At 37.8% G+C, this 17,335-nt stretch overlaps 1 protein-coding gene across 22 annotated transcripts in view; it reads right to left on the bottom strand.

Annotated features, from left to right (window-relative positions):
* Positions 1–568: 568 nt before the first annotated feature.
* The window catches only part of NARS2 (asparaginyl-tRNA synthetase 2, mitochondrial), a 142,542-nt gene continuing 125,775 nt past the window's right edge, over positions 569–17,335 (bottom strand). For 5 of the 22 annotated variants that reach the window (XM_073808363.1, XM_073808379.1, XM_073808384.1 and 2 more), the window contains 4 exons: positions 14,115–14,212; positions 11,564–11,590; positions 3,679–8,287; positions 569–1,516 (listed from right to left, as the gene is read on the bottom strand). In XM_073808363.1, coding sequence (XP_073664464.1) covers positions 8,143–8,287; positions 11,564–11,590; positions 14,115–14,212 — 270 coding nt within the window. In that variant the 3' untranslated portion in view covers positions 569–1,516; positions 3,679–8,142. Of the gene's footprint in view, positions 1,517–3,678; positions 8,288–11,026; positions 11,159–11,454; positions 11,591–14,114; positions 14,213–17,335 lie in introns of those variants that run through there. The other 17 variants (XM_073808369.1, XM_073808370.1, XM_073808374.1 and 14 more) reach the window with 17 other exon arrangements.

Here is a 17,335-nt window from a genome sequence, read left to right as displayed (position 1 = left end):
AGGAATCAGAGTGGGAGAGAAAAACATGCACAGAGAAAAAACATGGGAGAGGTAGTGGAAGAGAAAGGAAGTGAGGCAGAGATAAAGGTCGAGAGATGTGGCAGGATCTATGCCACATGAGTTCCAGAGCAACACCACTCTGCAGGCTGGCTTTCCCATCCTTGATATAGAGGCACAGAAGCCAGCTCAAAGGTCCACACAGGGGACTTCCCTGGTGGCACAGTGGTTAAGAACCCGCCTGCCAATGCAGGGGACATGGGTTCCTGGTCCGGGAAGAGCCCACATGCCGCAGAGCAACTAAGCCCATGCGCCACGGCTACTAAGCCTGTGTGCCACAACTACTGAAGCCCATGCACCTGAGAGCCCATGTGCCGCAACTACTGAAGCCCGCGCGCTCTAGGGCCCACGTGCCACAACTACTGAAGCCCGCGCGCCTAGAGCCCGGGATCCACAACAAGAGAAGCCACCGCAATGAGAAGCCCACACACTGCAACGAAGAGTAGCCCCTCCTCACTGCAATTAGAGAAAGCCATTGCGCTGCAAAGAAGACCCAATGCGGCCAAAAAAATAAAATTTTAAAAAATATATATATGAAAAAAAAGGTCCAGACAGAACAATCAAATTCTTCAATGAGCAGATCTAATTATTACTTTTTACAGTAAAAACATTAAAACCTCACTGAAGGTTTCTCACAGTGTGAAGTTAAACCACCTATATTAGAATCACTCAGGGTGACTGTCTGAAGAATGCTAACTGTGTGCGGTTACATCCTAGACCTTTTAGGGTGGAACAGACTTTCTAGGGTGGTATCAGGATAATCTGAACTTTTAATAAGCTCCCCAGGTGATTCTTATGCATAATAAACTTTAACAAAGATTATACAAAATGGGAGTCCCTGAGACGTGGGAGCATATCCTATTTTTCTCTGTGTTCACAGAATCGAGCACTTAACCTGGCACAGTGCGTCTACTGAACTGAACTGAATAGGCCAGAGATTTTTAAAGAAAAGTCGCTCAATTCCACTGTCCTGAAACAGCTGATTCCATTTTTTCCCATATGCTTCTAGTCCACGTGCACAGCTTTTACACTGTTGTAACTGCAAAGTACAACTTAAAAAATTTTCAACACATTTTCTCTTATAATTTTTATGGCTATAAAATATTTCATTCAACATGTAATAAATATCTTACTTCATACAGATTTTTTTTTTTGAGTTTTGAAAAGGATTCCCTTAGGAGACCTTACATTTGTGTAGTGTTGTCAACTTATGAAACCCTTTCACACAGTCTTCGCCATTTCTCACAACACTCTGTAAGTTAAATATTATCCTCATTTTGCAGATAAGTATACAAACTCAGAGATAAAATAACTTGCTCAAGGTTCCACAGCTGGTAAGTAGAGCGTCAGACATAAACCAGAGTCTTCTCCCTCTACGTCTAATACCCCTTCCAAGACGCGAAACATCCAGCACATTTTCTGGCAGGAATCTGACCCGACAGTTTCCTGATGCAAAAACCTGTAACACAGAAGGCAGAAGATGGAAATTACATTTAAAGAGATCGTTGGCCAGCCGTATCCTAACTGTATAAGGAATCCGTTTCTGCCTTTTGGGGCAATGCAAAGAAAATGTAGTATCAGTAGAAATCTTCAGTAAAGGAACTTACTGTTCTTCAACAACAAATCTATATATGACCCAAGTCCATTTCTGCAATCCCCAAATAAAGGGGGTTGGTACTGCCCTGAACGTTCTGAAACTCTGAGATCTTTCAGCAGTATTACAGATACAGGAGGAGGAACAATTACTATAGGCTGTAAGACAGACAGGGAGGAGGCACTGGAGACTTTACGCTCTTCTAACGTCAAGACTGGTATCACAGGGTACTTGGGTAGCAGCTGAGTGGACAGTGAAAAGAAGCATTACTCTACTAAGAGAAAGGCCCACCTTAAGGATACTCTGCCTGGCGAACACCCTAGTGGGGTGCAGCTCTTCAGGGAAGGACAGACTGTCCCAAGTGAGCAGCTACAGAAATTCTATTCTGGAGAAGAAAGTGTGTGGCTGTTTCTAATTTATTATATTTGCATGCCATGGAGAGGCCGGTTCTGTTACTATCAGGTCACAATCAGAGTTCTCCAAGTATTAAAAAAAAGTTACCTCTTAAGACAGACAGTTCTTAATTCACTGAAGGTTCAGTGGGTAAATTAGTAGGAACTGGGAAAAATACAGAGGAGGGTAATTTATACATCATATACAGGGGAAGGGATATGATCTCTAAGAGATTTTTCAAATCTAGGATCATTGGAAAACAGCAAACCAGCAGTTCTTGTTGAGCCAGTGTGCAGAGAAGGTTCTGCATGTGGCAGAAGCCAGGTTCTGCAAAATACAGTTCTGTGTACATGTGTATTTGTAGCACGAAAAAAACCTTTGCTGCACGGGCCCACCAAGTTTCTATTTTCAGAGTATCATCTTGAAATCACTTTGGGAAGGCTATTAATAATTCCTATCAAAGTTCTTTCATCTACCTTTCTATGTATATTCTAGGATGATCCTAAGAGGAAAGTAGGACAAATGTGAACACAGACTCATTTAAAAAACTGCACAGTGAGCTTAAGTACACTGCTGGGTCTGGGACTCTGTATTCCATTTTCAATGTTTCTCTTTACTAGAATGTATTTGGGCTCAACCATCATTTTCCATCACATTCTTAAATTTCTTCTCCCTGTACAGAACAAGGAAATCAGAGGCCAAAGTGTGTTTTGCACTGGGGCTTAAAAGGCAAGATTCTTTGATTACTGTAAGAAGTTCAGTGCTTTCAGTTTCTCTGGAGGCTGAGAGTGGTGAACTTTATTTGTAGTCTTACTCCCCCTCATTATTAGGAATTCCTAATAACCAATCTCCATAACAAATAAACTAATTTAACCAAACAAATTTCAGGCACAGTAAGCTACAAAGGAACAAGGTCCACAATATATTGTGGACATGTTAAAAAATACTGTAAACTGTAAAGCAATGTCCAAATGATAGTCATATTATTAATAACAATTATGAACAGTAAAGATGTAGCAGAAGGATATTGAAAAGTCATAAACTATGTTAATTCAGTGATTAGCTGCCTGAATGGCAGCTTACGAACCATCTCAACTCCTGATTTCTTTACAAAGGTCCCCCAGAAACTACCACACAGTGTACTAATAATGGCTGTAAATCCACTGGATTCCAAAGCAAACTGCACAAGAGCCAGCTGGAGTGTTAGCTGATCCAAGGGGCAATCCAGGGCTCCTGACAATGGTGGAATGTCTAAGTTTCTGGAGGGGTGCTAACCATGATCTAATAAGACCTGTCTTATAGAAATCCTACTGAAGTATTTTGGTGTAGGGTGATTAAGGTGGCTTTCCACTCTTTCCTTAATGCTTTTGCCATCTTTTCATTGGAATTGAAGCTGGGAAGAACTACTGTCAGATATTACTCCCACCTGTTTTCTTTTTATTATACATACTTTAGATTGCAGACTGAATACAAATATTGATCAGAAGCCAAAACGCCCCAGACATTTCTTATCAATTCAATCCAGGCCAATCTGTCTTTCAACTCTGCATTTTTATGTTCTTGCCTCACCACTTACTCAAATAAATATATGAATAAAATAACAATCCAAGTAAGCATCTCTCATCTATAATTACCTGAAGAGGTTTAAAGAAGGGTAGAGTTAATCCATCTCACCAGTTGCATCTTCAATGCCTGTTCAGTCCTGCGTGAAATGTCTAGATTCAATTTATAGAGAATATGAATGTATAACACTGTAGAGGGGTGCTTCTAGCAGATTCTGTTTGGGAGGGACAAAAGGTCAAACCATTCCTTTGCCGTTCTGTGAGAGTTAAGAGTCTCTGGGCTGGGTCAGAGGGTAGGAGAGCTATGTCTAGATCTGGAATGGATCACTCACACAATTAAGTTCTTGTCAGACCCTCCTAATCCCCCCCCAACCCCCCTGTCAAAAAAACCCCACAAACCCACGACAGCACAACTTACGCAGGCAAGCGGACAGCCAGATGGAAAGTAACTATTTTTCTCCACCTTCTTCAAAATTTGAAATGAGAATGGGAACTAATGATGGAAAAAAACATTTCTAAGTTTTAGAATACACTCTTACTTGGGTTACTATTTTGAGGTAATGTTTGGAAACCTTGGGAAAGCAGAATCTGATTTTTCCCTCATTGGAAACTGGTTACTCAAGTGAAAATTAATACCCTCAAATCCCCTTTTAACTCACAAATTAAGCCCTATGGTATTATAGAACAGACCATCCTTAACTATTAAATCCACATTTTTGTTCATTATACATAGAATTATACAACGCTGTTTCTATGTAGAATCTGGATATTCATATATCAGCTGACAAGCCAACATTTAAAAGGTTTTCTTCTGTTGATGCTGCCTGCAAGCAATGGTTTAGTTTTGGCATTTTCATCATCCTTGTCTGACATTAGTGCTTGTTTTTTGTTTACTTATTGGTAAAATGTAAGTATTGAGCCAAAGGTGTAAATGACTAGGCCGTTTGAAGTGGCAAGTGTCTGGCTTCAACCAGATACTCATTATGTGATCAACTGTGAAAGAAAAGAATGAACAAATAAGTATGAAGGTTCGGAAATACACTGCTGGAGACTCAGATAAGGAAGAATGTATGTTTGACTCCTTGAGAAGGAGCCTTTTCCACCTCACATACACACACATTGAACACACTTAAGTCTATTGTTAAACTTTCAGCGATTGACCTCATTGTAAGTTTTCAGAGACCTAGTATGTACTAAAATAAAATCTAAAGGTCACACTTTAAATCAATTATTATTAGTGACTATGTCCATCACAAATTCCTAGAAGATTAAGAGATAGAAGGATCCTTAGAGTTCATCTACTTCAAAGCGATAGCTCTGCAGATGAAGTAACTGGAGGCCACAAGGATGATCTTACTTGCCTAATGCTCCACAGTTAAGCCAATGGTGGCACTGGGACCAGAACCTGGGGCTTCTCTCATTCAGTATTCTTTCTATCACTGTTATTTTTGATGCCCAGCCATCATGTTAACATCACAATTCTGACTGGCTCCTCAAAAATCACTGCAGGCATGATCCCTAATAGCCTTGGAAACTATTAGTGCATCCAGGTTTTGGGCCTGTGAATGTTTGTGATTCTTACTCCACAAAATACAGTATCAAGACTTAAAAGCCAAATCAAATTAACTGATGTCACAAATGGTTTCTCTAACCCTAGGGGAGCATAGGCTCGGTTGTGTGTTTTGTGGCTGGAGGTGATCGTTCCCCCAAAGTCGCTGCTGACAGTGTCTGCCCATGTGTTCTCAGGCCCATGTGTGTAGCCACAGCCACATACTCAACCTGCTACGACAGAGACAGCCTTCACTGATTTCTAATAGATGTGCGTGGCAAGCGCAGTGCCATGGACAGGTAAGAGGGACTACAAGACAAACGTAAGAAGAGGAACAGAATCTGAGTGCTTGACCTATTTTATCCAAACAATTGTTTCCCAAACACTACCACAGGGTTGTGTTTTGTTTTGTTTTGTTTAACATCTTTATTGGAGTATAACTGCCTTACAATCGTGTGTTAGTTTCTGCTTCACAACAAAGTGAATCAGCTATACATATACATACATCCCCATATCGCCTCCCTCTTGCGTCTCCCTCCCTCCCACCCTCCTTATCCCTCTAGGTGGTTACAAAGCACCGAGTTGATCTCCCTGTACCACAGGGGTCTTGATTACAATGAACCTGAAATCTTATAAAATACGGTATATTTTATTATTTAGCGACTTCAGGGAAAGGGAGAGCTGATAGTGCCACACTTCTTAAAGAATTACTTCTTCACTAATTTTTGGGGTGGGAAACTTAGGTACCCAGCACAAATGGGTAAATAATTCATATAAGAAAATGTTTTCAAATAAATAAGATTTATCTCTGTGTGTGATTTTTTAAACTATACTTTAACGGAATTTAAAAAATAAGTTACATATATATATTTCATTGTTTATATTCTTAAGCAGAACCTAGTAAACATAAGTAACATGTTCTACAGAAGAAGAAGAAAAAAAATGGTTTCTCTATTTTATCTTCCAGGTCTAAGGTTAAATATCACCTTTTCAGGGATGCCCCCTCTAGCAAGCTAATCTATGATTGCCTTGTTCTTCATAAAATTTTATAGCACATACCATATTTTGAAATAATACATTTGTTTGCTTATCATTGGTATATCTTCCCTAATAGACTGTAAATCCATGAAGGCAAGGGTCAGTTCACTACTGTTTATGTAGCACCTAGCACAGTCTGTGGCATGTAGAATAAGCTCAGGTAATATCTGTTGAGTAAACAAATGAATTTATCTCTCTAACCCGTGGTTGAGGCAAGCCTTATGGAAGCTTTAATTTTTCCTTTTATCCTGTCCTAAACTTGGTATCTAAGCCCAAGGATTAAAGTTCCAGGGAAGCAGATTTTAGCTCAGCAGAAGCTACCAATTAGAGAGCTTCAGAAATGCAATGAGCTATTCTGTGGGGTACTGGGCTCTTTGCCAAGAGGCTGCCAAGGTACATAGAATCCCTCTGCTTTAGATAGAAGTTCAACCTTGACAACCTCTCAGCGTCTCCTATGACTTCCAACTCTAGGTTCTGCAGTTCTTTCCAGTTGTTTGATTTTGAGTTAGGTTAAAATAAAGTGCATATAGAAACTCATTAGGAAGTGACCTAAGATAAGTCATCTAATGAGACTTAGAAAATTGATGATTCAGGCATGCATGCCTTTTTATAATTATTTGATACATATGAATCCTACTGAGTTCACCATTTGCCATAAGCCCATATATCTGCATCTCAACGAAGACTAAAAGTAGAGTTAAAAAAAACTTGTGTAGCATTTCACAGTTTTAAACACATACACACACACACACACGCACACACACTTCCATGTAATTACTATATCAAGTCTGTGAGGAAAATGATGCATGAGCTCATACAGAGTAAGTAGCTTATCCAAACTCATACTTGTGACTGCTAGAACCGTCAGGTCACGAAGTCCCAAATCAGTGATCTTCTCACTCTAATATGCCCTGTTACTTTTTGACTCCAGAATTATCCTCCCTTTACGTTTAGCTATATATACTCATCTTGGATGGAAAATACCTTTCTTCCAAATTTCACTGGGAAAAGGCCAAATGGAATTTAAAAACCTGTTTTTTTCTTTCATAGGTATCGAAAATCTATTTTATTATCAGAGACGTTATAAATATCTAACATGAACTAACTGCAACACAACAGTGATTAGTTTAAATAATACATCTTGTTAGCTTTTATAATTTAGGATCAACAGTTATTAAATGTGATTTTTCATGTAGACTGATGAAAAAAGATTTCAATTCACAATAGCAATTTTCTTAATTCAAGACCCGAAAAAGGAATATTTTCTTCTGTAATGTTTAGTAAAGCAATGAGAATAAGATGGGAATTTATCATAGGTTAAATGGGAAGGGAGAAAAGATCCAACAACATTTTATTTTTAGCTAGTAGTTGCTTCTCAAAGGTCACAGAGGGCAGTGGTCTACCGATTAAAGACAAAGTAAAATACACAATTTTGGAACTTCCTGGCAGTCCAGTGGTTGAGACTTTGCCTTCCAGTGCACGGGGTGTGGGTTCGATCCCCGGTTGGGGAGCTGGGATCCCACATGGCTTGCGGTCAAAGCATAGAACTGAAGCAATATTGTAACAAATTCAATAAAGACTTTAAAAAAATGGTCCACATCAAAAAAAAAATCTTGAAAAACTAAAATACACAATTTCATCCTGTCCTAGAGTTTGAAAGGACCTTTGAGATCATCTAGTTCAATTTCTTCATTTTTTTCTTAATTGACACAATAGCTTTGAGATTCTATCTGCTATAAGTACCTCTTCTTGATGGAGTTCATCTTTCCATGAAATGCCTTCAACTTGCAATGAAAATCATGATCACATGTATCTTTCATGTATCTTCTGGCATGACAATTACATATTGAAAACTTCTGCATTTCAACAGTTCAAACATGCATTCTCCTGTATGTATATTCATGTGCAGTACCTCTGGCACAGGGTGGTTTTCCTTAAGCAGTCTTCAGCTACAAAAGACACGAATGAGTAAATCTTGGAAAAGGGATAACATCTTTGATATTGTCAATTCCCAAGATGCACTGCAGATAGCGTTCAAATCCCATCCCAAAACCTCCATGTGGCACAGATCCAAATTGACGGAGGTCCAGATACCTAATTTTGAAAAACAGAGAATCATTACCTATAAACGCTTCATTTAAGATCAGATGTTATGACAGAATTTTATGTTTCAAAAGTTTTTTGCAATCATTTGTTATCGTCACATCACTGCGGTAGACCAGTCTTTATACAGAGAAGTTAAAGTGATCTGTCCAAGATTACCCAGGCAAACAGCAGCATATCCTGTCATGCATTCATGGGCTTTGGTCACTTGATCCTTATTCTTTAAAGTTTGTTAGATGCTTATATACAGAAAACTTGTCTCATGAGGCTACAGGAAAATTTCTCATAACTTATTTTTCTTTAAATATATTCCTCTTCTATGTCTTGGTATATCTATGATAATGTTCTTGTTTTTCCTTACCAAAATTATATTGTTCAATACACAGAGAAGGGTGAAGAGTTTTGCCTGATGTATTACAAAAAGAGACCCCCTACTAGACTAGACTGTAAGCTACATCAAGGTCAGGAACTGCATCTTAGCCAACCTTTATCTCCAGTGATTGTCTGGGAACAGATGCTCACTATATGATGATTTATTGTTTGAAGGCATAAAAATATACTCTTGAGCACTGGAGTGAAGAAAAACTTTGACTTCTCTGCTTTAAGCCTAGTAGAAGATGTCCAGAGTCATTTTTCTGAAAGGCTACACAGCCTCTGAAGCCCATCCTTGCACATTCTATTCCCACATAAGACTAAATGCTAGAAAATGGTATGTTCATGATTCAAACCCGGATTCCAATACACCAGCCTGGGATAAAGTTGTTTTAGGAACGGAAGAGAAGGAGGAAGACTCCATAACTATTTTTATTGTCATTTAATGGTGGGAATTCTTGAATTATACAATATTGATTAAAATAAGTTTATAGTTTCTTGAATGATTTGTAAAATATACAAAAATACAGCATAAAACTTAAGCACCACAGCTGGTAGTCATACGGCTCCTCAAGGATAAAGACTATAACCTTTTTCCCCACTATTAATAACAATGACTACATGTATTGGTATTTTAGGCAATTAAGATTAAGTACTTCTCTTTCTAAAATAAAACACAAATTGCAACTAGGTGAGTTACAACCAAGTGAGCGATCAATAAGACAGGAGTTAGTATTTAAGAACTATCAGGAATAATGGAAGGAACACAGTCTTGAGTAATTGAAATGTTTGGTAGCTGAATTAACTTTAAGTTCATAAGGCATGGGGGCAGAATACACTTTGATTTAGTGAGAAAATGAGATGAAGGGCATGTCAAACCACCTGCCACAAACACCTGCAGGATCTGAGTCGGCTGCTAGAAGTCCAGTATCTAGCTTTAGCTGGCTTTAAATTTCTCATACATCGATGTCAAAACACTGGCATAAATGCCTGGAAACTGAATTCAGAAGAGGGATTCTGTCTTTAGCATTTTTCTTGCCTTTGCTTTGACAGATGGAAAAATCTACTTCTAAAAACAAGTTTTCAAAAGAATCTTTATTTGATTGTTGTTATATTGATTCTAGGGTAGCCAGATTATAGAAGAGATGGTACAAAAATTATGGAACTAGTTACAGATTATTTGCATGTGGCATGTAGAAACAGGAAGTGAGAAAATTCTTAGACACCTGGGGTGGCTATTCACAGTTTGGTAGAACACTAGGAGAGATCACAGACTTGGAGATTTTTAAGGTCCTTTCTGCCTTAAAATGCTATGATTATCATATAAAAGGAAGCAGATCCCAACTGTTAAAAAAATAAAATTCAAGTGAGTAAATTTTTAAGATCTTAATTGGCTTTATTCAGTGATTCATGAATCAGGCAGTATCCCATCTAGCAATAGAAAAGAGCTCCGAAGAGCTCTACAGAATGATTATAGGCAAAAGGGGGTAGGACAAGGAAATTACTAGCAAAGAGTGGGTGGTTTCAGGCAAGGTCGCCTTCCTTTAGGAGATGGCAGGGGTCTATCAGGCAGATTACCTCACCAGTGTTGACCAGGTAATTTTAGATTCCCTGGTTCAAGATGCCACTCCTGGGAGATGTCAAAACTATAATTAAGTTAGGTATTAAGTCTCAGTTTGGTGATGTGAGCTTAGTACAAGTGACTCCATTTTGAGCCTGCTGTCTCTTTTATTAACAAAATAATAAATATTTATATTTGGAGATGTTAGGAGTTTGAAAACTTTAGTTGGGAAAGAGTAGTATTGAAATGATTAATAAAGACCAGAAAAGGTCTAAACCAATAATTAAGATTTATATATAACTAGTTTTTATACACTATGAATATTATCTTGTAGACAGAAAGAAACTGAGGTAAAATGCATAAGCTTGACAATCAGGCTCATCTACCTAATAGCAAGGCTCAGAACAAAAGAAGGAAAGGGGGACGGAAACTTAACTAAGCTTCTACTCTGTGTAGATACTTAACCTGTATTGTTTCCTTTCATCCTAACAATAACCCTGTGAAGTAGATATTATCATTCCATTTTATGGCCAAGAAAACCAAGACTCAAGAGAGATTAAATATGCCAAAGTTCATTACTGATAAATAATGAAGCAATCTAGGGCCATTACTTGAACCCAATTTTAGGCTTTTTTGCATCTCTGAAATCAGCTCCTTCATTACGAAAAGGCAAGTGTGTAATTTAACCTTTGCTTCTCCTGAGGACAGCAAAAGAATTAATAATTTTGTTGATATTATTATACTAAGATCCTGAAAGAGTCTTATTACACAAATATAAATAAATAATTTGTACATACTGTAAAGTACTTGAAGAAAGGGTCTGCATAAAGAACACCAGAACAACTTAGGAATGCAGACAGATGATCTTCCCTAAGCAGCTTAGATTTCTACAGTTGGTGGAGACCTCAGGGACCACTTAGCTCAAGCTCCTAATTTCACACATAGAGAAAATGAAGCATAATGGTTAGGAACAAAGTCCCAGCTCTATGCTTCTAACTGTGTGCTCCTGCTTAAGTTAGTTAACATCTCTAGGCCTCAGGCCTGGAGGGATAATAAAAAGAGAATAAGAATAGTACCTTACTAACAGGGTGTTGTGATGATTACAGGAGACAATATACATCAAAATTTTAACACAGTTATCTGGCACACAATAGGTAATAAATAAATGACAGACATTATTATTACTACTTTTCAAAGACTCAAAGGGAGTAAATAATCTGAGAACCTGTTCATTGTTTTAACACTCTTCTATAGCACCCTGGAAATACAAGTGAAAACTATTTCACACTCAGACCCACAGCTAGAATAAGAGTCATCAGGGGTCACATTCTCACCATTGGTAGGCTTCTGTCAGTCCTGACCTGTAAAAGGAAAACAACAAAATTATTTCGGAGAATGGCAATAAGATAAATATACTAATCACCAAACATTTATTCTGGGTTGTGTGCACAGTGCTCTTTATAAAGAAGTACACACCAAAACCTGTGCTCTTAAATAACATGCAATGCAGTTAAGAAGCCGAGCCTTTATTAGGTGGTAAGAAAGGTAGGATAACCAATAGTAAGAAAACCAATAGTCCAAGGTATTATCAAATAATAAATGCTATAGAAGGAAAGTATGGTCCAGAGCCCAAAAGAAGGGCTTCATTTGAGATAAATTTATCATCCTGTGACATAAGAAAAGTACTATTACTACTATATAGGGTTGTTGAAAGGCACACACAGACAAGTGATGTAGAGACACAATTTTCTTTCCACAATATTAAAACAATAATACAGATTCTGAGGCTGCCTTCATAACATGGCTGCAAATTGGTTTTTGCCAATTTGAGAAATGTTAATAAAACTTAAAGCTCTTAGTACTCATGAAATTTAGTTTCAGCCCTTACAAGTGTTTGGGACCACTGTGTACCTCAAAGTGATCAAGATTATGAAAAATTCAAATATACAAAAATATGAAAAACATGAACAGAAGTCACAGACAGATCTCTGAGACAGGTAAACACATATATCCACTTCATTAGGAAAGACAAATTTGGATATTATCAGATATTAGGTAAACATTTAATGTTATGAGGAAAGGTTTCCTGAAGGAAGGAAGCAAGCAAAGAAAACAGACCAATTAATCTTTCAACAGATGAAGTTCCTTGCCATGTGTGATTTTTATTGTGCTTTAAAAAAAAACAGAAAATCTTCAAATTCTTTCCATCTAAGGAGTTTTACATCACTTCAATTCCACGATTTTTCCAGGACTTTTTAACACTATAGTAATACTAAGGAGTTAGTAGTCTATGTGATAAAAGAGTCCTCCCAGAACATATTTATCCCCTTTCTTCTGGACGCTAACCAAACAGAGCCGTTCAAATGATTGGGATTACAAAACCAAGTTACTCAACAGATTCATAGGTTCGGATCTTGGAAAATCAACAACTTTTTAAGCATTTCTCCATTAGGAAAAGAAGGTCTTAACAAATGGCTAATTTAATAAACATGTCAAACAATCATGACTTTTCCAGGTTACTGTGAAACTTAGTATTATCTGGAGAGAAAGATTAAGCCTTCAACATGGGAAAGTCATTTTTTAAAATAGTCTGGCACAGTAAAAGTGGAAACCATGGAAAACAGAGCTTTATAACCTTGGTTAGTTTAGGAAGTCATTGTGGGTTGTTGGCCGACCATGCATATACAGGAGTGGTGGTTCGATTAGAAACATGAGTCCCTCCTCCTCATATCCAAAACATTTTCTGGTGTTTATGGATACATTTCCCAGGTCTCAAACAGTGAGTTAAAATAAAGTTATTCAAATACCTAAATCAAGATGCTTACATAGTAGAAAACCTGAGGAAGGGAAAACTGCTTATTCTAAATGCTAGCTTAGTGGATATTTTTAGTTTCTTTCTCCCTCCATCTTTATCCTTTCCCTGGTTCAGAGCCTGTCCTTATGCCCTGTAGGAGTCTGCCAATCATAATTTAGAGTTAAACACACACACACACAAAGTGAAGAACAAACTTTAAGGGGGAAAATTTTCCTTTTCTATCATTAACTTTTTAAAAAAAATTTATTTAATTAATTAATTTATTTTTGGCTGCGTTGGGTCTTCGTTGCTGCACATGGGCTTTCTCTAGTTGCGGCAAGCAAGGGCTACTCTTTGTTGTGGTGTGCGGGCTTCTCTTTGTGGTGGCTTCTCTTGTTGAGGAACATGGGCTTTAGGTGCGTGGGCTTCAGTAGTTGTGGCACACGGGCTCTAGAGCACAGGCTCAGTAGTTGTGTCACATGGGCTTAGCTGCTCTGTGGCATGTGGGATCTTCCCGGACCAGGGCTCAAACCTGTGTCCCCTGCATCGGCAGGCGGATTCTTAACCACTGCACCACCAGGGAAACCCCTCTATCATTAACTTTTTTTTTTTTTTTTTTTTTTTTTGCGGTAGGCGGGCCTCTCACTGTTGTGGCCTCTCCCGTTGCAGAGCACAGGCTCCGGCCACGCAGGCTCACCAGCCACGGCTCACGTGCCCAGCTGCTCTGCGGCATGTGGGATCTTCCCGGACCAGGGCACGAACACCGTGTCCCCTGCATTGGCAGGCGGACTCTCAACCACTGTGCCACCAGGGAAGCCCTATTATTAACTTTAAAAAAAGCTATTTCCATAGGGAGAGATAGATACAAATAGTGGCAAAAAATCATTGTGTTTCATATAATAGTTCTAGTCTTTCAGAAAGAGAAGCTCAGAGAGGTTAAGTAACAACTTGCTCAAGGTCACACAGAATCTGAGATCCAAGTCTGTCAGGAGCTACGGCCCATGCGCTATTCTCTGTTAGTTTGCCATGACTGCCTTTGAGTGCCCCATCCCCAATTTCTGAATTCTGTTTCTTCTACGTCTCACCAATACCTGGCCAATCGCTGCTCTAAGAAATGGTACCGTTCTTCTCTGAGGCTTCCCCCAACGAGTTCTCCAACTCCAGGAACCAGAAGATCAACAGCAGCAACCTAAAAAGGAAAAAACTCATAAACAACATTCCGTTTTCAGAGCATTCCAACAACTGTCAGCTTCTGAAGCAAGTGGAACATTTAACATTTTGACAACTGGCTATTTAACTGCTTACCAGAATCTTATTTATGTTACCTGTTCATGTTCCCTGTTTTAATACCAAATGTTTAATATTATCTTTAGAATACAAAATGCAGGTGGACAGTTTCCCCTCTGGCACCATTTATGCCGTATACTTAACAAAAATGTGTTTTCTGCACAAATGTGAGACACATGTTAATTATAAAAATGTGGGAAGTATTAAAAATTATGAAATATTAAAAAACACCTATTAGCATGCAGAAGCAATTACATGTTGGCGTATTTTCTTTCAGGTTTTTCTTCTTATATACTTAAAGAGTATAGCAGAGATCAAATTACATATAAAATTTACCATTCTAATTGTCTTAGCTAATATTATTCAATAAATATTTTTCCTATGTCAGTAAAAATACTTTGCATACTTAATGTTTTAACAGCTTCACAGTTTATTGTTTAGAAGTATCATAGTTTAGTTAATAGTTTATTTAACTTCTTTCCTTTTGTTGAACATTTAGGGGTGTGTGTGTGTGTGACAGCGTGTCTGTCTTTTCTCTTATAAATAATGTGGCATTGAAGTTTTTCTTTAATTTGAAGTACGTTAGGACATGTAAAATATGTTCTGATCATTAATCAAATTAAAACAAAGAGATACCACTTCGGAGTTATCAAAATGGTGAAGATAAACAACATAAACAATATGGATTAGAGAATGCATAGACCAATACTCTCGTACATCTGATACAACCTTTCTGGTGAGCAACTTGGCAAAAGATAATCAAAGCCTTAAAAATGCAATATGCTTCGACTCAGCAACAGGAGTTCTAGGAACTAGTTCTAACAAAATCATCAGAGATGCAAAAAAAAAAAAAAAAAAAAAAAATAAGATCAACGCACAGGATGTTATTTGTATTTTCTTATTTTCTGCAATAGAGGTGTGTTACACTTTCATAATAAAACAACAAAAATTTTTTAATAGGGGAAAATGGTAGCTTGATGTTTTAATTTGTATCTCTTCACTTACTAGTAATATTTACTTTTTGAGAATGTTTATTTGCTGTCTATATTATTTTGTGACTTAGCAATTCTTTTTTTGGGGTGGGGGGAACAAAGGGGGACCAGGCAGACATTTTTAGGGCCAAGAATCTGAAGGCACAAAACTCAGAAAAGATTTATTTTACAAATGAAAAATTAGGAACCCATAAAACACATTTAATAACACACAAAACACTTAAGCTTTAAATGTCACGTTATATTATGAACTCTTTTCTTAAACTCTGCCTTACTTTACTATTAAGCCATTCTCCTGTTTCCTGATTTCAGAATTTTTGACTGATGTCTAGTTTATAAATAATTAAAATAAAGAATGTAGTAATTTAAGAATGTGTGCCAAATGCTACATAATCCTCAGTACTATCATTAAAGAGAAAACACGAGACATGATTTTCATCCATCAGCTGAATCAAAGTGAGAGCAAATGGAAATTTACTAATGGTTTCTACTTTTATAGAATCTCCTACCACTCAATAAGCTTGTGAGGAGTAAGTGTACAAACATGCCTTTTTCACACTACCACTGCTGGTTGACTACATTTTAGTAATTCTTCTATGAACCTGGAAGACCTAAAATGAACAGGCAAGTATTTTAGAATGTGGATTTGGTGACTCAGACAGGATAGTAGGTAATGAAACACACAGCTTTGGCTAGGTAAACAAGAGAGCTTTACTAATGTGAAGAGCAAATTCTCATAGGCTATATACAATTAATAGAGCTGGACTCCAATCAGGACCCTGCAGTTACCCCTTCTTTTCTCAGAGAAAGGAGAAGATCAAGGGAGTTTTTATGGCCACAGAAGGACAGGTATCATTATTTACTAGTATACTGCTTTTAGACATGGCTAAAATATGCTACGAGCTAAGAGACACATGATGAAAAATTTGTTCTTAACGTCAATCCAGAGTTTTAAATTTGGAGTTACAGGCAATCAGGGTTGGAAGAGAACAGACAGCCAAGTGGCTCTCTGGCCTTTGCTTGAAAATATTTAAGCAAATATTTAATATAATTACACTAATTGTTTACTAACATTTAATGTACTATATTAATATTAATAAACTTAACAAATATTTAACAAAAATATTTAAGGGAACCAAGACCCCTGAAATATAGCATTCCATCCTTGTGTAGCTCTGTCAGAAGGACAGGTATATTCAAAATCTATCATTTCAACGTTTTTGAAGTAAGGGAAACTCCAAGGTACAAAGGTGTACAGAGATTGATTCAGGTACTGCAAGTACATGCAAAGCTTTAAGAGCCAGAACTAAAAAAGTCCACTGCCTCAAAAGAAAACAAAATGCTGAGGAATCAGCTATTACAGAAGAATAAGAAGTAGGAAGTCCAGCAGAGGCTGGTGGCCAGCGATGAGGAAGTGAGGCAACCTTGATGCATCAAACAAGAGATCCATTTCTTGCTTGGTCCTGCTGCTAACACAGCTAAACAAGCAAAAACCCTTTTTGGATCTTAGCATTTTTTGCAGGTCTAAATTATGTCAACTTTGGACCTTAGGTTTTTTTAATGCTATTTTTAGAGGAGTGTAAGGCTCATATTTATCTTTGATTATAAACCTCCTTTGTATTAATATTTGATTTCCCTCTATCTCCCAACAGTTATACTCCCCTAGTTATGACAACCAAAAAAGTCTCCAGACATTGCTGAATGTCTCCTGGGTGGGGGTAGGGGGAACAAAATAACCCGATTGAGAAACACTGCTTTACATCAATGAATTGGATTTTTAAAACTTATGCTGCATATCCATCCTGGCTTGAAACGATAAAAAAGGCTTCTTTCTGAGGTATTGCTGATCTTGTGGCCGATGGGAAAAAAGAGCACGATGAGAATGCAGTAAAAGCATTTGTCCAGAAGTAATGTATGTAGGTCATGTTTGCTCCCAATTGTTGGCCAATGCAAGCCACATGCAAGTCATGAAGCTCATGTCAATGGGGCGGGGAAGTAAATACCCCTGCCCCCACCTCCCGAGGGCGGAGCAG

Source organism: Tursiops truncatus, chromosome 8, assembly GCF_011762595.2.
Source record: "Tursiops truncatus isolate mTurTru1 chromosome 8, mTurTru1.mat.Y, whole genome shotgun sequence".
NCBI lineage: Eukaryota > Metazoa > Chordata > Mammalia > Artiodactyla > Delphinidae > Tursiops > Tursiops truncatus.
The sequence above is the reverse complement of the archived record's forward strand: the minus strand, read 5'-3'. Positions and strand labels throughout refer to the sequence as shown.